The sequence below is a fragment of the Eptatretus burgeri genome, chromosome 10 (assembly GCF_056783735.1).
Source record: "Eptatretus burgeri isolate ZD-2024b chromosome 10, Ebu_testis_v1, whole genome shotgun sequence".
In the NCBI taxonomy this organism is placed as follows: domain Eukaryota; kingdom Metazoa; phylum Chordata; class Myxini; order Myxiniformes; family Myxinidae; genus Eptatretus; species Eptatretus burgeri.
The window spans coordinates 91,829,125-91,851,911 of NC_140970.1; the positions used below are offsets into that span (position 1 = coordinate 91,829,125).

A 22,787-nucleotide genomic window follows, 5' to 3' on the forward strand; every position below is an offset into this window, starting at 1 on the left:
GCTGCTTAACTTGTCCAATCATCGTCTTTGCCAGGATCTCAGCATGCTTCGGGCCACTCAGCAGATCCGCTGCCTTGAAAAAGATCTCGGCACGATCCTCTAAAGGTCGCAGATCCCACTCTGCACGTGCTGCCAGTGCTGCCGATATAGCCTCATTGAGCAAACCCTGGGAGATCAAATGAAAGGGCGAGGGGCAACATAGAAATACATAAATACAGAAAATCCAGGAATGGCGGGTAAGCCCGAAGGGAATTATGGGAGCTGAAGTACTATTTAGAATGTAAACAAAAGTAATGAAAACGAAGCAGTGGAGGACAAAGGTGAGGAGGTGGTGCAAGGCAGCTCATTGGAGAGGAGTTCAAATGAAAATTAGAAAAACAAGTAATAGGATGGAAGTGAAAGATGAAAGAAGACAGACATAAAGAGAAGTGTTTACATGATAGTAATAATATGTACATGTACATTTACATGATAGAAGAAATTTTAAAGAAATACAAGCAAAGGTGGAAATTCAACTTTATGAACATGTTCCAGACACAGCAAACCCATAAGGACAGGCTTGTCCACAGGCAGCAACCTTTCCATACCTTGTCTGCATAGCAGAACTTTGCAACTTTGTGTGAGTGGTTGAACGGCTGAGAGAAAGGAGGAAAAAAATAAATATATATATACACAGTATACCCTTGAGTCGAACATTAACAACCTGCAGCTCAGGCACATGGATTTGAAATGTTTGAGGCAAGCTATATCATAAAATATCGGACAGTTTCTGAGAGTGTTCTGCAATGTGAGAAGCTTACACACAGCTGGTACCGAATGTCATTTGTCCATACTTCCTTGCCTCCGACCACACACGGGATTCTCTCCGTGACACCTTGCAGCGATGCCAGCGCCTGCATGTTGGGGATATTCACACATCACACACAAGGCATTGTATTATCCAACCATTTCGGCCAAGGATAGCGATAGCCTGCTATAGGATCCGCTCGGCATGGATTACAATGAGTGTACTCCGTGCCAAAATGGCTTCGTCTCACGGCCAGATTTGAACCCACGTTTTGGGACCACTTCTATATTTCATGTGTTAAACTTTTTATTTTTCCTCCTTGAAAATTGATTCCCCTGGCTGCTCAGCAGAAATTTATGAATGTTACACTCATTGCTCCAACCAAGCGGAGACGCTATTCCTCTCAAGCCAGCAATGAGCAGAGGAAATCCCAGACTGTGTACAAAAAAAGGGAAGACAAGGTTGGAACATTAAACAGAGTCTGGTTAAGAAAATAACTCTGCAAGCCAAACAGGAATACGAAAAAGACATTGCCAAAATATTAAACATAACAGCAAGATATTATTTAAGTATTGAAGAGGTAAGGATAGGGTTAAGAGGATTGTCGGCCCATTGAGGAATAGCACAGAATTGGTAGATTATGAGGGTGAGATAGCAGGCTGACTTAAAATAAAATTTCCTTCCACATTTACCATGGGAATAGTCAGGGGAACTTCCAATAGCTGAGTATCTATCTCAGGGGTGAGCAAAGGCTTTTTAGAAAAGATTGAAGTGAAAGTAGGGGAGGCTCAAAATAAATAAATAAATAAATAAAACAGCTCAAAAAAAATTAAGGAAGGATAAAGCTCCACGGATAGATGATATGCACTCGAGAGTTTTGAGGGAGGGAGCAGAGCAGCTAAGCATGATGTTAGCAGATATCTTTAACAGCTCAGTGGAGTCAGAATCAGTACTGGAGGATTGGAAAGTAGCAAATGAAACACTCTTAAGAAAGGATCCAGAGAAGAATTGGGGAGCTTTAGACTTGTTAACTTGACTTCAGTTGTGGGGAAGGTGTTGGAGACATCAATTAAGGAATGGTAGGGAAACATTTAAATAATTTCAAACTAAATAAAGGTAGTCAGCATGGATTTACCAAAGGCAGATCTTGTTTAACAAATTTATTGCAGTTATAGGAAGTTGTTTCTGATTGGGTGGATGAGGGAAGGGTAACAGACATCGTGTAGTATGTCCACAGTAAATCCTCCAATATTGTGGAGGTGAGGTTCCTGGAAAATGCTGCGATAGTTAAAACCACGATTGTGGAAACCAAGAGCCAATGGGAAGAGGGGGGTTCGGTTGCTGGACTTCGAGAAAATATGGAGGAAGATCAACAACAGCCAGAAATACACACATTACAATTTAAATAAATACATATATAAAGCACGTTAACATTGAAATAAACATACAAATACGGTGTAAATTACACAAAACTTTTACCTTTTAAATATATTCCAAAACGAGGTGGGCAAGGGTAAACATATTACATACTCGTTTGTACTGTACTCTGCCGAAAATAGAAAACACAAGCCTTAGCTCAGAGATGATCTCGATTACTCCCGAAAATACAAATAAAAATAACCTTGGTTTGAAGCAAAAACATGTTCATCTTCTATCCTCATACGTGTGTGTGTGTGTGTGTGTGTGTGTGTGTGTGTGTGTGTGTGTGTGTGTGTGTGTGTGTGTGTGTGTGTGTGTGTGTGTGTGTCAGTCAGTGTGTCTCCTCCATAACTCCAAGACCATGAAACCAAGCAGGCTGAATCTTTGCATGCATACAAAGAAAACCCCAAGGAAGTGCATGACTGAAAATTGGGCGTTTGGGTTAATTAAAACACCCCTTTTAAAAGGGCTTTATTTAATTGTATCCTTTATCAGGCGCAAACTTGGTCACTGCTCTCAATGGGGTCTTAAAGCGTATCCAAGGTAACCTCGCTGGGGTCTGAAGCCACCATGTTTTTTGGCCTGCACAACCATTCTTTGATTTGGAGCAGGCCGCAACCAATTCTTTACGATATATATTTTTTTCTTTTTTTCACTTTCCTCACTCATATTATCGAATGCCTGTTCATCACAGCTATGAATCACTGTATGCATTGCTTTTGGATGTAGTAGAGTTTTCAAATTAGAAGCTTGGAGTGAGTTCATCAATTATATGATGCAATTTTCCACGATCTACTCTCACAAACTAACGAAAGTATATCATCGAAATATTATTACAGCTTTGAGGATCGGATATCATCCAGACTAAAGAAGTGTTGAAATCTGGAGTGAAATCTTATAATTTAAAGAAATAACGAGGCATATAACTAAGCCTATATACCGATTTACTTTCAGCAAGCAAGGCCATAGTCCCTCCTCCATATATACACAAGAAAATGTGAAATTTCCAAAGCATTAAACTTACCTTTTCCACTCTTTGGAGAATTATATTGAGTGGACAAAAGATTTAGGAACGTGCCAAAATTAACCAGCTTCATTGAGCTATTTGATTTAATGCATTCATTGCCTGACCTCACGCCCTGTCCCCCACAGGGACTGCTTATCCAGAGAGTCTGCCAGATCTGTGTCTATATTTTTGGAGGTTTTGCTAGGTGCTCAACAGGAAATCAAAGCAAATCTGGTAAAAAACAGACATTTTAAAATAAAGCAAAAACATTTGTGTGGACCATGGACCGATGTACCATGTGACGTGTGCACAGACGAGCAGGCAACGTGGCGGATTATCTGCAATGATTATTTCACGGGAGATTAAACTTTGTGATGTCTCCAGGGTTGTTATATGTTAAATAGCAACTCTTTTGTGGAGAAAGTCATTATTTGAACGCATACATTTAATTTATTTAACTGCTGCAGGCACACTGAAACCCAGCTTTAAAGTTAAAGGGACCCTATATGATATGCAGCCACAGCCTAACCAGCCATTCCTTATCAACCATTTAATTGGAGTGCTAGCTTGAGTGCTTAAGCCACTTGCCGAGCACCCTACATTTGACAGCGGTATTGCGCCGTGTCATTCTGAGTGAATCGTTCACTCACTGCAGACGCTTTTGCCGCACCACATCACCCTGAGCGAGTGGCCCGTGCTCCGTCACCCTGAGCGAGTGGCCCGTGCTCCGTCACCCTGAGCGAGTGGCCCGTGCTCCGTCACCCTGAGCGAGTGGCCCGTGCTCCGTCACCCTGAGCGAGTGGCCCGTGCTCCGTCACCCTGAGCGAGTGGCCCGTGCTCCGTCACACTGAGCGAGTGGCCCGTGCTCCGTCACCCTGAGCGAGTGGCCCGTGCTCCGTCACCCTGAGCGAGTGGCCCATGCTCCATCACGCTCAGGGTGAATTACTTCGGGGGGAGGGGGGGCGCAGTCACTGCTCCTCCAGAGCTTCATCCATTCCTGCGGACCCACATATCTTCCCCACCCACACAATCCAACATCTCATTTCCTCCTCTGCTGTCATTCAATTCTCAAACATTGCAATGCAAAAATGGTGATCGTGTTCCTCCATTGCCACGGCCTACTGACATGCTATAATTCACATTCATTCTCCAAACACAATTCTTCATTCAAATTCTTTACACACAACAGTCATCAACATCATGAGCCAATTCTGGTTTCCAAACCAATCCATATACCGACCATTGAGTCACTCTCGCCCGCTCCCATGCTAATGACGCATGTTCCAATTTCTAGCAAAACTGAACCCTTGGGACAGTCAGCATCAAAACACTTTACCCTTAATCCAAGTCGTCGCAGGTTGGTCAGTTCCAAGAGTGTCATCCACCCCTTCTAATTTTCTTTGCATCCTTTAAATCCAACTCCTGTGGATTCGTTGCTTTCAAACTCACTGGATTACATACTTTTTTTATTATCTTGCCAAAACGAAGTTTTTGCAAGATATGTTAGTCAGCTTGTATGTTTGTCTGTAATCATGTATTGATCACTCTGCAGAGCACAGTTATCATTGGAAATTTTTGTAACTTCGCATATCAGAGGCCTATAGAGGTCGCTTTCAGCACATAAAATTTTCAAGGTCAAGGTCAAAGGTCAAGGTCACTTTGTCGCAAATCAGGGGAGTCGACGAAACCCTTATTTTTTGAGTAATTTTGATCGGATCGTCTTCAAACTTCATGGGAATATAGTTCATGGTCTGGCGCTCAGCTGATTAATTTTTGGTGGCGATCGGCCTTGACCTTCATGGTTAGCGCTGGAGGTCGAAAGTTTTTGACCCCAAGGTCAAATTTTGAAATCTTAGATACCATATCAAGTAATACCTCATATGAAAGCGCTTGATAAGTGCTTTCCAGATCTGTCAAAAGTTTGACGCGATGACGTCATGACGAAAAAACGGATTTTTCATGAAAAATTTATTTCCTCAGTTCTCATCAAAATCTCTTCATATTTCATGTACAACGGTCCTGGAGAGATACCATTAACCGTACGAAAATATAAAGGTCAAGGTCACAAAAAGGTCAAGCATCAAGGTCGACGAAACCCTTATTTTTTGAGTAACTTTAATCGAATAAATAAGTCACTCATGTTCACATTTTGGCAAGATACTGGTCACCCTGGGGGTGACATTGGTTTTTTTATCTTTTAATTTTCCTATTTTTTCAAGTTCTTGCACATCATGTGGCTAATGTTTGGGTGCACTTGTAGACTTCAAGCACACCCACGATTAGGCGTTAAAGAATCAGATCAGCCACAAGAACTGTGTCTATAAACATTCTTGCGAGAGGCAGCAGGATTGATGCCTGCACTCCCCTCCAGGATCCGGCAGACCCAAATTTATCTCATTCGTTCACAGAAGCCTGCACCCCCCCCCACCCCCCCTCCAGGATCTGGTAGACAAGAGTTTTCTCATGCACTCCAAATCGATGCCTGCATCCTCCTCCAGGAAAAACTGTGCCCACAGCTAAAATCCAGGCAGACATTCCCACAGCCCAGCGGACCCAGCCAAAACTGCATCCCCTTGGTTCGCCAGATCGAGAGCGGAACAAGGCCATGGCCGGCTGACCCACAACCAACATGAGGACAACTCCCAGACACGCATGGATGCCAGCAACCACACTCCACCATCCACGACAGACAAAATCCAGAAAAACAGCCACCATGGTTAATGCAAACACCATCACCTGACCTTGGGCTGTAATGCTCATCTAACCGGCTGCCTGCCATGAGAGTTGGAGTGAGTTGATATGTGTTTTGGCCTCGTGCAGCTCTTTATGTTTCTCTTTCATCTTCCCATACCGCCTTTTACTTGCCCACACTTTCTTTTCAGCTCTCGTGAGCCCTTGCTGTGCTCGTTTGGCTTGCTGCCGGTACAGCCCATCCAATTCAGCTTGCAGGGCTGGGGCATTAGCTTGCACATGCTTCCGGCAGCTGTGATCGCTATCCAACTCAGCTTCGAGCTCACACACTCTCTCCTGAAGGCTTTCCATCACTTTCTGGGTTTTGCTCTTGAAAGACTGCAGTTCAGTTGGCAATGTCCTGATCTCCTGGCAAATGTTCTCCTGCGACAGACTCCATACAAAGCTAATCTTCTTTATTCATCTCCTTATTGCCCCTAATCACACATTCATCATCAAATGGTTCATTCCCAATTACACATTCCTCAACGTCAAACTCCCTCTCATTTGGCACAATTTCTGGAGTATCCTTCTCAACGACTGGTTTGAACGAAAGAAGACTGATAAAGTCACTCATAAAGCTCAGCACGGGTCTTATTGTCAACAAGTCCAGTGTTTGACAATTCACGTTCGTCATGCAGTTCATCTACCTGTTTCTCCTCAACATCCCTTCCTGAAGAATCCATCGATCTGACATCTGGAAGGGATTCCGGGGGTACATCAGCTATGGTAAGTTCATCAAATGAAAATTTCTGAGCATCATTTTCATCACCAGAATCTACAACATTCACACCAAGTGGAGACATTTTCTCTTCAAAGCTTACACTCAACTCACTTTGGTTTATTTTAAGAAGAGTCTCTTGCTCAACAGAGAGTTACAGCTGCTGCGACTCTCCTCAACACATCTTTCTTGGGCTTGCGCCAATCCTGGCTCGACAAAACACACTTCAGGACTTTCCTTCCTGTGAGTGCCCAGTTCAGGAAGATCACTTTCCTCATCCAGCAACTTCACAACTTCAATGTCATTTTCCTTCATACTATCAAATGTGTCACTTCCCACCGTACAATCATCAAAAGACATTTCTGGAGATACACTCTCAACTACAGTTGTACAATCTGCATCACAACAGCAAGAAGCACTAAACTCATCATAACCCTCTGTCTTGGCATCACTTCCACAAGATTCATAAATAGCGAGTAATTGGCCTTCACAACGATCATTGAAATCTGAACTCTGAGATTGGTTCTGCGAATTCATTTCAAAAACATCACTCTCACACTGGTCCATTTGAGGTCCTTCTGTGCCTCTTAAACCACCTTGCACTTTTTTGAATTGGGCAATTCTCTCTCCAGAGTTTACATCAGCAAGCTCACTTCTGATTGTTTCCGAACTAGTCACTTGCTCGGTATTTGACATGTCAACGTCACCGTCGCTCTCCTCCAGCTACATGTCCTGCAAATGGTTCAAACATTGGCTCCGCCAAATCTGCTCGGCCAAATTGGAACATGGACACGGACAATTTTCAATTAAAAACTGACCTTATACTGATGTTAAAAACCCCACAAATAGAGATTTGATTGAAATATTAAATAAAAATGAACTTCTAAAGGTGATGAAATATAAAACTCTTTTAGGAATAATCAACAAATCTTATTGGTTTCCTATTATGAGAAAAATAATTGTGGATTCAAGAGTATCGCAGAATCCAGATGAATATATGTATGATATTCTATGGGGTGAAAGTGGTTCAAGGATAGTAAGGGATGAGGAAGGAGTTGAAGAAACTGAGACAAGAGAGAAGGAGGAGAGGGAGAAGAGAGAGAAGGAGGAGAGGGAGAAGAGAGAGAGAAGGAGACAAACGAGAAGAGAGAGGAGAGAGAATGAATAAATATAAAAATATAGAAACCAGTGAGATTTTAAAAAGATCAAAGGTATTACAGAAAATAAATCAATCTAAACGCACTGAGGAGGAAAACAAAGAATTGACAAGTCTATTTCCTGCACGCGTTTAATGTCCTCAGAAAAAAAAAATGTATTCCTTTCCCTTAAATTCCCAAGTGTTATTTTCTCCCGGCACCAATTATCGTGATCAACAATTTCATGTCCCCTGTGAAATGTTGTTCAGAGTTCGAATCCCACACTCCTGACTCCAAATGTCATGGGTCTGGCGGTTCGTTTAATCCCCCCCCGACCAAATTGTGGTGGACGGGCGGTTAACACCAACCAAGCCCTGATCGCTGAGCAGTTTTCCTTCGGAAGCGGACATGTGATCCTCAGAGAAAATGACATGCGCAGGATGGGCGGGGCGGCACAGATAGCTGTACATCACAAGCGGTTTATACTCAAATCCCATGACAATTATACGGACACAGCAACTTTAAATAAACGGGGATTTAATGAAAATATAAATATTTACAAGTGTACAAGTCAGAATGTAATAATACGTGAAGTAATTAAGGTCTAAAGTCAAGGTGCCTCCACACACGGACTTGGATACAAACAAGGGGAAAACAAAAGAAAAGCAAATCCTCTCTTTATTCTGGCACGTAGCTTGGTCCAGAGATGGTCTCTGTTGAACTTTGCGATCAAGCCGCTTCGTCCCTCGTGGGAAGATGTGCCCAAAAATGGCACCGAGCCTCTCTCGACGCAGCTGTGTGGTGGTCGTATGGCAGCTTAGCTGCCGGGGTAGCCATCATTTCTTGAAGCGTGACTGTGTCGCTGATGCAGTGACCCTCTACCAGTACACACACTGGAACTGGTACTCATTTCGCCGACCTCGGAAGGATGACAGGCTGAGTCAACCCCCTGGTGTATTAATTCAGCGGCCCAACGGGGCTTGAACTCGGTACCCTAGGATCCCAAGCCGCCACCCTAACCACTGAGCCAACACCAGGCTGCGACGCAGCTGCTCTCTGCAGAATGGCACCGCTCCCTTCAGTGATGTACATGAGGCTTCGAGGTCAGTCTCTCACAACCAGCCAAGAGTAAATGGCTAGCGTGTTGCTCAGCCACGCGAGCCAATTCGCCTCAGCACAAATACGAGAATCGTGCTGTCTTCTTCATGCGTCGAAGGAAAGCCAGCCATAATGCTCTGTTCTTACATGCCATCTCCTAGCTCCATCATCTCTCTGGCAACAAAACCAAAACCCTTCGCTTCTGATGTCACGCCCATCAATCATCCACCTCCAGGTATGGCTTGCTGGCACGAAAACTGGGAAGGCGGGGCTTCTGCCTGCTCAGCACATTTTGCTTGCTTGTTGGTATGGCGGTTGTTATTTTAAAAAAAAAACACTTCTTTCATGGCTGGCTTGAAATACAAAAGCGTAGTCGAGAAAGTCACAGGGGGCAATTACATACTGGGGAAAATTAGTTTTAATCTCAATCTAATTAACACAGCACCACCACCACCCCCCCCCCCCCCCCCGTGTGGTGACACGCAACACTTATGCTCACAGTTTCCCAAAATTCATTTATATTGAGATGTCTCCTACACATCCACGGACCAAGCAACTCCATACAATCCTAACTTTGCGATGAAATTCCTCCATGTACCACCACAACCGTAATAAGATTATGTTTTAGGAAGAGCACCGACACTGTGCAATTCATGGTGTGTGTGTGTGTGTGTGTGTGTGTGTGTGTGTGTGTGTGTGTGTGTGTGTGTGTGTGTGTGTGTGTGTGTGTGTGTGTGTGTGTGTGTGTGTGTGTGTGTGTGTGTGTGTGTGTGTGTGTGTGTGTGTGAGATATAGTTAGGAACAGAAAATGGAAAAAAAATGAGATGCATGTGTGTGTGTTGCTGGTGGAGGAGGAAGTGGGAGGGCAAGGGGTGGGCAGGAGGAGGCAGGGGAAGTGGGTGGGATGAGATAGTGGAATGGGGAAGGGGTGGAGTGGGGTGGAAGTCTAGAGGGAAGGAAAGGGGTGGGGTAGGAGGAGGGACCCGGGGGTGAACCCTTTGAAGAATTATCCGAGCAAAGACCTTGCCCGGCACTGAGAGCAGCATCACCCCACGGTATTGTTCAAGTCCTGGTGATCACCCTTCCCTTTCCAAAGAAGGACAACAAGGCCCCTCTTTCAGGAAGTTGGGATGATGCCTGTGTTCCAAACAGAGCACAGAACTGCATGCAATCATACAAGTATATTATTTTCACCAGCCTTGAGAAGTTCAGCATGGATGCCACAGATCCCAGGGGCTTTACCATCTTTCAATTGGTTCACCGCAGCCTGTGTTTCCACAAAGAAAGGTGGTTCACAGTTGATCAGAGGGTTAGCAATGGGGATAGATATACCCTTGACATCCAACTCAACAGTTGGTGGGTCAGCCTGGCACAGCCTCTCAAAGGAACTGGCCCAGCAGGTCTTCACTTCAGATTCCTCTGTCAAGAGCCCACCACCATCTGCTCTAACTGCAGTACACTGAGGGATGGGCTTGGATGAACACAATGCACAAATTCCAATGTAAGGATGACGAGAATCACTCGTCCACAGATGATGAGCTACCCCTTCACAGATTTCTCGGACATAGGCCTCCTTGTCTGGCCTCAGCGCACGTACAGTTTTACACCTCAGCTCCCTGAACAGCTCAGCTCTGCCATTAAGCCTGACTCTGCAACGCTGGTCAATGGCATTCAGTGTCCCTTCGGAGACCAAGTTCCTCTTTGCCTGACAGTGGGTTCCAAGACATCCGCCGGCAACATCAAAGATGGTAATCTTGAGGGCACCATAATTCTTCAGGATTCCCCAAAACACCCAGACCCCCAAATCCGCACTTGGCCTATTCGCAAACTCCTCAGCTGGCCTCTTATCTCTGAACTTGTCAACATCCAACCGAGACTGGTGTTAGTGTTGCGGAGGCACGATGGGCCGAATAGTGTCCTCCTGCAACAAAGTTCCAATTAAATGTATCCTTATGCAGAGCAAGTACATTGTTACAAGTACATACATGAAATTAAACTGCTACGGAACCAAGACGTCCCACTTTGATGCAACCTCGCTTTGATGGGACACATAACCCTGACCCATGACCTTTAAAAAAAAAAAATGTATTATTCATTATTCAATTGAATTTAGAATGGAATTAAAATGAATTCAATTCAAATCAAATTGAACACCAAATAGGTTCAGTCATGCATTGGAGTAATCAGAAGGAACCCAAACAAGAAAAAAAAACAAAGATCAAGTCATCAGGAGGAACCTGGATAGGATTCACATTTCATCTGCTACTCCTCTATCCTACAACCCATCCAGGCATAGCCAAGTGAGCCTTATTCAAACTATATAGATGTCAAAAAAAAGAACCTATGTAAAAAAAAAAAAAATTCTGGCTGCCAGACCATGTGTCCAATCAAGTTGATATTTATAACATGCATCCCCAATCACTACGAGATCATAAATGTGAAGTCTCACGTCGATTACTTAAGCAGTTCCAGAGAAAACATTATTTAATATTTTCTTCAATCCAATATGGCTGCCAAACCATGTGACCTATCAATTATTCCTGAACAAACTTGTACACCCATGGCTTGGAGAATACTTGTGTGAAGTTTCCCCTCGATTTGTCTTGCCATTCCAGAGACGATTTTTATAGGCTTTATGGTAAATCCAATATGGCTGCCAAACCATGTGACCAATGACATACGTGTGAATCTTTTGTTCCTCATGGACATATATGTGTAAAGTTTCGCCTTGATCTGTTCAGCTACTTCAAAGAAGATTTTTGAAGGTTATTATTTATTTTTAACAATATGGCTGCCGAATCACATGACCCATGACATCTAATTTTTTTTCTGCGGACCATTTTATCCCGAGATGACGCTCAAAAATGTTCACACTGATCGGATGTGGCGTTGTACATATGCAATTATGATGACATCTATGATGTCATAATAATCACTCATTTCCCATAAGTACTTGCCATGTGCCAAGTTTCAAATTTTTCCTGGGTGCAGTTTCAGAGATACAGAGGTCCAAAGTTTTTCCCTTTTTCCAATATAGCTGCCACACCACTTGACCTATGATGTCTTAATTATCAATAAAATATTCTACATGAGTAGTCACACCAATGGTGAAAATTGTCTCAATCCGACAAGCGGTTATGGAGAAAAACATGAAAGTTCTGAGCGAACAAACAGACAGACAAACACACAAATGAAAAATCACTCCCAGAGTGACAACTTGGCAAAACAGCACAAAGTACAATGGCACTCGGTGGAGCGCATACCTGTGCCAGGTGGAACAGTTCATGTTTTGTATCCCACTGATGGGCTGGATCCGAACCAAAATCCAATCCGCTTGTTCTTGTCACCTATTCAACTCATCCACCTTGTTTTGTCACAACCTGTCCACAACTTTTTGAGATATAGTGATATATTTAATTTATGGCCCTATCTATCAATTTTGGTTCATGGACGCCAGCAGTGACCAATAGTTTCGTTGTGCCAGTGTGTCTGTCTGTCTGTTGGGTGATTGCTAGACTACCCTTAGTCTCAGGTTTTCCATCTGTCTGTTTGTTTGTATGTAATGGACAGCCCTGGAGGCCAGAGGAGTCAACTGATTTTGATGAAACTTGACTGGTAGGTTCATACCAGGATCTAGTTGTATGCTTTTGAGCACCGTTGGTATGGACGCCACCGTTGCCTAGCAACGGGACTTTTAAATTTTTGAAAAAAATCCGAAAAAATTTTTTTTTTTCGAAAATCAAAAATCGGCTTCCGTGCTTTTATGCGCACTATAATCAACCTCTTTGTCAAAAATTTTCAGCCCAATCCGTCAAAAACTGTATGACTAGTATGCAATTATATGGTGACCACCCATGTCGCCTACCGGCTTGTCCGTCTGTTTGTGACTCTCTCCAGAGCATAGCTCCATGACGTTTGACGCGATATTGATGAAACTTGGACACAAGCGAGATATCATGGTCTAGTTGTGTCTTTTTGCATGAGGGGCGTCCCACGCCCACTTGAACTTTTTTTCTCGCAATTTAATTTCCTAGAAGCTGTGCGTAATGTCCATAAGTACAACATATAAAAAAAAAATCCGATTTGATTTGGTCAATTTTGAAGGAAGAGATAGGTTTCTACGGTAGGGCTTCCTCAAAAGCTTCCACTAACTCAATTGTACCAATCGTGGCATTGTTCAATAATTCCCGCGAACCATCGTCGCCTCCCGGCTTGTAGAAATTAGGTCTGTGTTGACCTTTTGACATTAAAATTAATTGGAAGTTGAATTCAGCGACATGACATGAAAAATTCTCTTCAAATATCAAGTCAATCGGATGAAAATTGAGGATTTTAGAAAATTTGGCCCAATTTGGCTTTTTTGCCTATGTAGACCTTTTTGGTGGACCGGAGTTTAAGAAGCTTCAAGGAGGGACCGTCACAAGGTCGGTGCCATGAATCTCTGAAAATTTCAGAAGGATCGGTTGATCGGTTTGGGCTGGAGCCAAGCGGACGGACACGGACACGGACACACACACACTAAGATTTTTTTGCCGAGTAACGGACGGACCCAAATACAATCAATCCTCTTTCCTTCGGTGAGGGTAACCATGTTGCCAATGGTGTTCAGTTCTTGGCAACATTCGTCAACAGACTGGTTGGTTGGAAAACCAAGGGCAGGGCAGCCTGGCTTAGCCAATAGCAACCCCTCCCTTAGGCAAACGCCCCTGCAAACCCCAAAGGTTCTCCAGAGGTCAAAATCTAGCACGATCAGTAATATGGACCGCAGGTGCAGTCTCACCTCTCCAGTGACCCGAAGTGACCTTCATTCCCCACAAACCCACCTTCTCGAGCTCGGATCGTTCCGGAGACCCAGGCAGGAATTCGAGCACAGGTTCATTTTTCACCTCCCGCACCACGTGGTGCACACCGCGAAGCCTGGAAGGATCAGGGTCATCGTAACCGCACAGAGAGAGGGATAACCACCCCCACACCAGCATGCACATCGTTTAGAAACCGTGCCATTTGCCATTTGCAGCGATTGTTGCACAAGTAATTGAGGCCTGAATGGAGAATCAGAAGCACAAGAAACACGGCGGTTCGGTGACCGTACGGGATGACGGAGGCGGTTACAGGTGTCGCTTTATCGATCCGAGCCGGTCGTGAGAAATGATCCTCAATTACGAGGCCACGTGACACGAGAATCTGCTCATGAAGTTTAATTTTACCATTGCTGGGAATAACAGCCGTTCATAGAACCGTCGAGTCGGAGAGAGAAATAAATCGCGAAACGTCACCAATTACACGAGGAAGCAAACCGTCCATCGCTCGTTCGGCTTCTTGAGCGTCGTGGGGAACAAGCTCGGGCCGCTTACCCTGACAGGCTGAGGCCGCGTCGCGTCAACCTGAGCAGCGCCATGAGTTCAGCTGAGGTGGCGAGTCAGACGCGAGAAATGGAAATTAAGCCTTCACTTGCTCTCCTCCCTTTTCAATCCTCCCCTTTTCTTTCGACAATCTCCCTTCCTTTCCTCCCCTCACCACTCTTTCCTTCCCCACTCCACCCTCCCCACTCTTTCCTTCCCCACTCTTTCCTACCCCACTCCACCCTCCCCACTCTTTCCTACCCCTCCACACCCTCCTCACTCTTTCCTACCCCTCCACACCCTCCTCACTCTTTCCTACCCCCTCCCCACCCTCCCCACTCTTTCCGAACCCACCCCACCCTCCCCACTCTTTCCGAACCCACCCCACCCTCCCCTCCCTTTCCTACCCCTCCCCACCCTCCCCACTCTTTCCTAACCCACCCCACCTCCCCTCCCCACTCTTTCCAACCCCACCCCACTCTTTCCTACCCACCCCACCATTTCCTTTCCAACCCCACCCCACCCTTTCCTACCCCACCCCACTCTTTCCTACCCCACCCCACCCTCCTCCCCACTCTTTCCTACCCCACCCCACCCTCCCCTCCCCACTCTTTCCTACCCCACCCCACCCTTTCCTACCCCTCCCCACCCTCCCCACTCTTTCCTACCCCACCCTCCCCACTCTTTCCTACCCCACCCTCCCCTCCCCACTCTTTCCTACCCCACTCCACCTTCCCCACTCTTTCCTAACCCACCCACCCTCCCCTCCCCACTCTTTCCTAACCCACCCACCCACCCTCCTCCCCACTCTTTCCTAACCCACCCACCCACCCTCCCCTCCCCACTCTTTCCTAACCCACCCACCCACCCACCCTCCCCTCCCCACTCTTTCCTAACCCACCCACCCACCCTCCCCTCCCCACTCTTTCCTAACCCACCCACCCTCCCCTCCCCACTCTTTCCTAACCCACCCACCCTCCCCTCCCCACTCTTTCCTAACCCACCCACCCTCCCCTCCCCACTCTTTCCTAACCCACCCACCCTCCCCTCCCCACTCTTTCCTAACCCACCCACCCTCCCCCTCCCCACTCTTTCCTAACCCACCCACCCTCCCCTCCCCACTCTTTCCTAACCCACCCACCCTCCCCTCCCCACTCTTTCCTAACCCACCCACCCTCCCCTCCCCACTCTTTCCTAACCCACCCACCCTCCCCTCCCCACTCTTTCCTAACCCACCCACCCTCCCCTCCCCACTCTTTCCTAACCCACCCACCCACCCACCCTCCCCTCCCCACTCTTTCCTAACCCACCCACCCACCCACCCACCCTCCCCTCCCCACTCTTTCCTAACCCACCCACCCACCCACCCACCCTCCCCTCCCCACTCTTTCCTAACCCACCCACCCACCCACCCACCCTCCCCTCCCCACTCTTTCCTAACCCACCCACCCACCCACCCTCCCCTCCCCACTCTTTCCTAACCCACCCACCCACCCACCCTCCCCTCCCCACTCTTTCCTAACCCACCCACCCACCCACCCTCCCCTCCCCACTCTTTTCCTAACCCACCCACCCACCCACCCTCCCCTCCCCACTCTTTCCTAACCCACCCACCCACCCACCCACCCTCCCCTCCCCACTCTTTCCTAACCCACCCACCCACCCACCCTCCCCTCCCCACTCTTTCCTAACCCACCCACCCACCCACCCTCCCCTCCCCACTCTTTCCTAACCCACCCACCCACCCTCCCCTCCCCACTCTTTTCCTAACCCACCCACCCACCCACCCTCCCTCCCCACTCTTTCCTAACCCACCCACCCACCCACCCTCCCCTCCCCACTCTTTCCTAACCCACCCACCCACCCACCCTCCCCTCCCCACTCTTTTCCTAACCCACCCACCCACCCACCCACCCTCCCCTCCCCACTCTTTCCTAACCCACCCACCCACCCACCCTCCCCTCCCCACTCTTTCCTAACCCACCCACCCACCCACCCTCCCCTCCCCACTCTTTCCTAACCCACCCACCCACCCACCCTCCCCTCCCCCACTCTTTCCTAACCCACCCACCCACCCACCCTCCCCTCCCCACTCTTTCCTAACCCACCCACCCACCCACCCTCCCCTCCCACTCTTTCCTAACCCACCCACCCACCCCACCCTCCCCTCCCCACTCTTTCCTAACCCACCCACCCACCCTCCCCTCCCCACTCTTTTCCTAACCCACCCACCCACCCACCCACCCTCCCCTCCCCACTCTTTCCTAACCCACCCACCCACCCACCCACCCTCCCTCCCCACTCTTTCCTAACCCACCCACCCACCCACCCACCCTCCCCTCCCCACTCTTTCCTAACCCACCCACCCACCCACCCTCCCCTCCCCACTCTTTCCTAACCCACCCACCCACCCACCCTCCCCTCCCCACTCTTTCCTAACCCACCCACCCACCCACCCTCCCCTCCCCACTCTTTCCTAACCCACCCACCCACCCACCCTCCCCTCCCCACTCTTTCCTAACCCACCCACCCACCCACCCACCCTCCCCTCCCCACTCTTTCCTAACCCACCCACCCACCCACCCTCCCCTCCCCACTCTTTCCTAACCCACCCACCCACCCACCCTCCCCTCCCCACTCTTTTCCTAACCCACCCACCCACCCTCCCTCCCCACTCTTTCCTAACCCACCCACCCACCCACCCTCCCCTCCCCACTCTTTCCTAACCCACCCACCCACCCACCCCTCCTCCCCACTCTTTCCTAACCCACCCACCCACCCACCCTCCCCTCCCCACTCTTTCCTAACCCACCCACCCACCCACCCACCCTCCCCTCCCCACTCTTTCCTAACCCACCCACCCACCCACCCTCCCCTCCCCACTCTTTCCTAACCCACCCACCCACCCACCCTCCCCTCCCCACTCTTTCCTAACCCACCCACCCACCCACCCTCCCCTCCCCACTCTTTCCTAACCCACCCACCCACCCACCCTCCCCTCCCCACTCTTTCCCTAACCCACCCACCCACCCACCCTCCCTCCCCACTCTTTTCCTAACCCACCCACCCACCCTCCCCTCCCCACTCTTTCCTAACCCACCCACCCACCCTCCCCTCCCCACTCTTTCCTAACCCACCCACCCACCCTCCCTCCCCACTCTTTCCTAACCCACCCACCCACCCTCCCCTCCCCACTCTTTCCTAACCCACCCACCCACCCTCCCCTCCCCACTCTTTCCTAACCCACCCACCCACCCTCCCCTCCCCACTCTTTCCTAACCCACCCACCCTCCCCTCCCCACTCTTTCCTAACCCACCCACCCTCCCCTCCCCACTCTTTCCTAACCCACCCACCCTCCCCTCCCCACTCTTTCCTAACCCACCCACCCTCCCCTCCCCACTCTTTCCTAACCCACCCACCCTCCCCCTCCCCACTCTTTCCAACCCCACCCACCCTCCCCTCCCCACTCTTTCCAACCCCACCCACCCTCCCCTCCCCACTCTTTCCAACCCCACCCACCCTCCCCTCCCCACTCTTTCCAACCCCACCCACCCTCCCCTCCCCACTCTTTCCAACCCCACCCACTCTTTCCTACCCACCCCACCATTTCCTTCCCCACCCCACCCTTTCCTACCCCACCCCACTCTTTCCTACCCCACCCCACCCTCCCCTCCCCACTCTTTCCTACCCCACCCTCCCCACCCTTTTCTACCCCTCCCCACCCTTTCCTACCCCTCCCCACCCTCCCCACTCTTTCCTACCCCACCCTCCCCTCCCCACTCTTTCCTACCTCCCCACCCTCCCCACTCTTTCCGAACCCACCCCACCCTCCCCTCCCTTTCCTACCCCTCCCCACCCTCCCCACTCTTTCCTAACCCACCCCAGCTCCTCCCCACTCTTTCCAACCCCACCCCACTCTTTCCTACCCACCCCACCATTTCCTTTCCAACCCCACCCCACCATTTCCTTTCCAACCCCACCCCACCCTTTCCTACCCCACCCCACTCTTTCCTACCCCACCCCACCCTCCCCTCCCCACTCTTTCCTACCCCACCCCACCCTCCCCTCCCCACTCTTTCCTACCCCACCCCACCCTTTCCTACCCCTCCCCACCCTCCCCACTCTTTCCTACCCCACCCTCCCCACTCTTTCCTACCCCACCCTCCCCTCCCCACTCTTTCCTACCCCACTCCACCCTCCCCACTCTTTCCTAACCCACTCTTTCCTAACCCACCCACCCTCCTCCCCACTCTTTCCTAACCCACCCACCCTCCCCTCCCCACTCTTTCCTAACCCACCCACCCTCCCCTCCCCACTCTTTCCTAACCCACCCACCCACCCTCCCCTCCCCACTCTTTCCTAACCCACCCACCCACCCTCCCTCCCCACTCTTTCCTAACCCACCCACCCTCCTCCCCACTCTTTCCTAACCCACCCACCCACCCTCCCCTCCCCACTCTTTCCTAACCCACCCACCCACCCTCCCCTCCCCACTCTTTCCTAACCCACCCACCCTCCTCCCCACTCTTTCCTAACCCACCCACCCTCCCCTCCCCACTCTTTCCTAACCCACCCACCCTCCCCTCCCCACTCTTTTCCTAACCCACCCACCCTCCTCCCCACTCTTTCCTAACCCACCCACCCTCCCCTCCCCACTCTTTCCTAACCCACCCACCCACCCTCCCCTCCCCACTCTTTCCTATCCCACCCACCCTCCCCTCCCCACTCTTTCCTAACCCACCCACCCTCCCCTCCCCACTCTTTCCTAACCCACCCACCCTCCTCCCCACTCTTTCCTAACCCACCCACCCTCCCCTCCCCACTCTTTCCTAACCCACCCACCCTCCCCTCCCCACTCTTTCCAACCCCACCCACCCTCCCCTCCCCACTCTTTCCAACCCCACCCACCCTCCCCTCCCCACTCTTTCCAACCCCACCCACCCTCCCCTCCCCACTCTTTCCAACCCCACCCACCCTCCCCTCCCCACTCTTTCCAACCCCACCCACTCTTTCCTACCCACCCCACCATTTCCTTCCCCACCCCACCCTTTCCTACCACACCCCACTCTTTCCTACCCCACCCCACCCTCCCCTCCCCAATCTTTCCTACCCCACCCTCCCCATCCTTTTCTACCCCTCCCCACCCTTTCCTACCCCTCCCCACCCTCCCCACTCTTTCCTACCCCACCCTCCCCTCCCCACTCTTTCCTACCCCACCCTCCTCCCCACTCTTTCCTACCCCACCCTCCCCTCCCCACTCTTTCCTACCCCACCCTCCCCTCCCCACTCTTTCCTACCCCACCTCACCCTCCCCCACTCTTTCCTACCCCACCTCACCCTCCCCACTCTTTCCTACCCCACCTCACCCTCCCCACTCTTTCCTTCCCCACCTCTTCCTTTTACTTCCCCTCCCCACTTTTCTTTACTTCCTCTTCTCTTCCCTTCCAGATACCCTATCCTCTGTCCCCTGCCCCTTCCCACTACCTTTTCACACCTTACTTTCCTCCCATCCTTCCCCTTATCCTCATTTCTTCCCACAAAACGGCACATCCTCTCCTCCTCCCGCCTCCCCCCACATCCTCTCTTCCGCCCCCACATCCTCTCTTCCCCCCCCACATCCTCTCTTCCCCCCACATCCTCTCTTCCCCCCCCCCACATCCTCTCTCTCCCCCCCCCACATCCTCTCTTCCCCCCCACATCCTCTCTTCCCCCCCCCCACATCCTCTCTTCCCCCCCCCACATCCTCTCTCTCCCCCCCACATCCTCTCTTCCCCCCACATCCTCTCTTCCCCCCCCCCACATCCTCTCTTCCCCATTCAAATTCAAAGCCTTACGTTCAAAAAGACATTCCAGACATCACATTTCTTGGAATACCAACAATTGATTTTGAGTCTTTGTGTCGGGGTTTTATTTATCCGTTTGCTTTACGCAGCCTATGGCTGCTTGGCTGCATCATTGCTGGCCCAGAAAATTATAATTCAGTGCCTCTTGTGTTTAACAGTAAGCTGGTACTCATTTCGCCGACCGCAGAAGGCTGACCTCAACCCACATGGTGTGTATTCAATGATAGCGCAGCCACCCTAACCGTCAAACCAACACCAAGCTTTTCTGAAGGTATAATGCAGTCTAATCGATAAGAGCACACGACTGGCCTGGTTATGAACCACCGTCCTGGTGATGTTCAAGCCCCCTTGAGCAATCCTGATGGGAAGGAAGTGGGACGGGGTGTTAAGTCTATTGTCCTGTTTGTTTCCATGGTGAAACAGATCGTATCAGGTTTGCTTGACTGGGATAGAATCAATCACAGGTTTGTTTGTGTGTTTTTTTTTTAAACAAGGGCATCATTTATCAAGTACGTACAGTACAGCACGACACACAAATTGTGGGAAAATGGAAGTTTCCGCAATGTTCCCGTACGTAATTAATCGATGGAGCTGCCTGCACGGTGGTGCGAACAAATGTGTGAACCTGGAAGAATGAGCAGGTGCCAAAATGGCCGTTATCACACTTAGGGCAGATAGTGCTTATCTCCGCACTCACCGCAGTCCTTTTATGAGCTCTCAAGGAACAAGCAACGTTTGTTTTACAATAATAAAAACCCTTCCCGTTCCTGCTGTGTCTTCACCTTCCTGCCAGTTTGTGCTGAACTCGTGCACAACTTCTAAAAACATTTTAAACCGAAAAGAGCAATCGGCGATTGCAGTCTCTCGCCGGGACTTGTTTTGTGTGGTGCATTTTACGAGGCGTTTGTGTACTGGTGTGTTATGTAATTAATAAGAGACATAACTAGAACTGCCAGTTTATAACTTTTGGCAGTGATGACCGGGTACCAAGACGTCCCGCTTTGATTGGACACCTGACCCAGACCCATGATGTTTTTTTTAAATTATTATTATTATTTAATTGAATTTAGAATGGGATTAAAGTAAATTAGATTCAAATCAAATGGAAGACCAAATGAGTACAGTCTTGCATTGAAGTAATCAGAAGAAACCCGAACAAGCAAAAAGCAAAAATGAAGTCATCAGGAAGAACCTGGACAGGATTCACATTTCAGCTGCTGCTACTCTACCCTCAAACCCATCCAAGCACAACCAAGTTAACCTTTTTCAAATAAAAAATAAAAAAAATGAACCCGGATCAAAAGCAAATTCAATAATTCTGGCTGCCAGATCATGCTTCCGATCAAGTTGAAATTGAAAACCTGTATTCCGCATCAACACCATATCATAATTGTGAAGTTTCATGTAGATGGATTAAGCAGTTTTTTTCTTCAATCCAATATGGCTGCCAAACCATGTGACCTATCAAATATTCCTAAACAAACTTGTACACCCAAGGCTTGGGGAAAGGGTGTGTGAAGTCTCCCCTCGATCTGTCCAACCATTGTGCAGAAGAAGAATTTTGTGGGTTTTAGGGTAAATTAAATATGGCTGCCAAACCATGTGATCTATGATGTCCCATGTGTGAACCTTTTGTTCCTCATGCATAGGCGGTAATACGTGTAAAGTTTCGCCTCAATCGATTCAGCCACATCAGCGAAAAAGATTTTTGAAGGTTTAAAAAAATATATACATATATATTGTTATGAATTCGCGCCCGCCGGCGTGCGAATGGCCGCTTTCCACTAATAGTAGCCGCTCGCCCACCGGACGGACAATTCAGTCGTGACCTTCCAGAGCAACGCCAGAACCCTGTCACGGGTGGGTCTTCAACCCCACCACGGCCGAGCCAATTTTCTACCCGCTCAGAATAGGGTCAATCACCGAATCTCGATATACCTAAGTACCCGCACGGGTAGCCTACCGGGAGACCGTACCTCGGCGCAGGTCGGCTTGGACACGAACCGCCCAAGCGGTTCGTTCCGTTCTGCAGTGATAACCGAGCGGGTATTATCGCCCAACCTCGCCGGATCCGATTCTATATAACGGGTATTTAACAACCCCAACGATTATTCCGCGATGCAAGATGGCATTTAAATGTGGTGAAAGGAGGACGTGACGAACAGGGTACATTCACACAAACACATTTATTTCAATACACATATGCTTTCAATCATGCAGGTATGGAAGCAAATAAAGCGAAAGCACTACAACCGACTATAAGCAATTTATGTACAGCCACTTAACAGTTTTACTTATGGACACGGTGCCACCAACATTCATTCGAAAGAAAAGGAAAAGACCACCCCCATAGACAGGGGGGTCAGACTGGGCCCGTGGGCCTTTATGGTGTGGGACTTGGCAGACCGAACGAATCCCACGAGACCGTTGCCGGTTACCTGCACCCTCGTGGTGCGATGGTGGGCGAGCTCTCTCCGGCGCTCTCCACATGGATGCGCAGGCTTGCGCGACAGCTGGCAAAGCGGCGCCTCCCGTCCGCGTCCCTGGTCCGTGTGCCACGAAGAAGTTGAGTAGCCACCACGAAAAAACCCAAGCGCTTGAAAAACACCCACGAGCTCACGAGCTGCCACCACGAAGGAAAAAACCACGAGCTCACGAGCTCTCGAGCCGACGAGAAAAACACACGAGTTGCCGGACCTGGCGT

The 22,787-nt window shown here is 49.2% G+C and overlaps 1 protein-coding gene across 1 annotated transcript in view; it reads right to left on the bottom strand.

Annotated features, from left to right (window-relative positions):
- ALDH4A1 (aldehyde dehydrogenase 4 family member A1) overlaps positions 1–14,415 on the bottom strand; it is a 31,826-nt gene extending 17,411 nt beyond the window's left edge. The window contains exons 1-5 of the mRNA XM_085899435.1: positions 14,252–14,415; positions 13,721–13,814; positions 801–893; positions 588–635; positions 11–166 (exon numbers count right to left, since the gene is read on the bottom strand). Coding sequence (XP_085755561.1) covers positions 11–166; positions 588–635; positions 801–893; positions 13,721–13,814; positions 14,252–14,295 — 435 coding nt within the window. The 5' untranslated portion in view covers positions 14,296–14,415. The remainder of the gene's footprint in view (positions 1–10; positions 167–587; positions 636–800; positions 894–13,720; positions 13,815–14,251) is intronic.
- Positions 14,416–22,787: the final 8,372 nt, after the last annotated feature.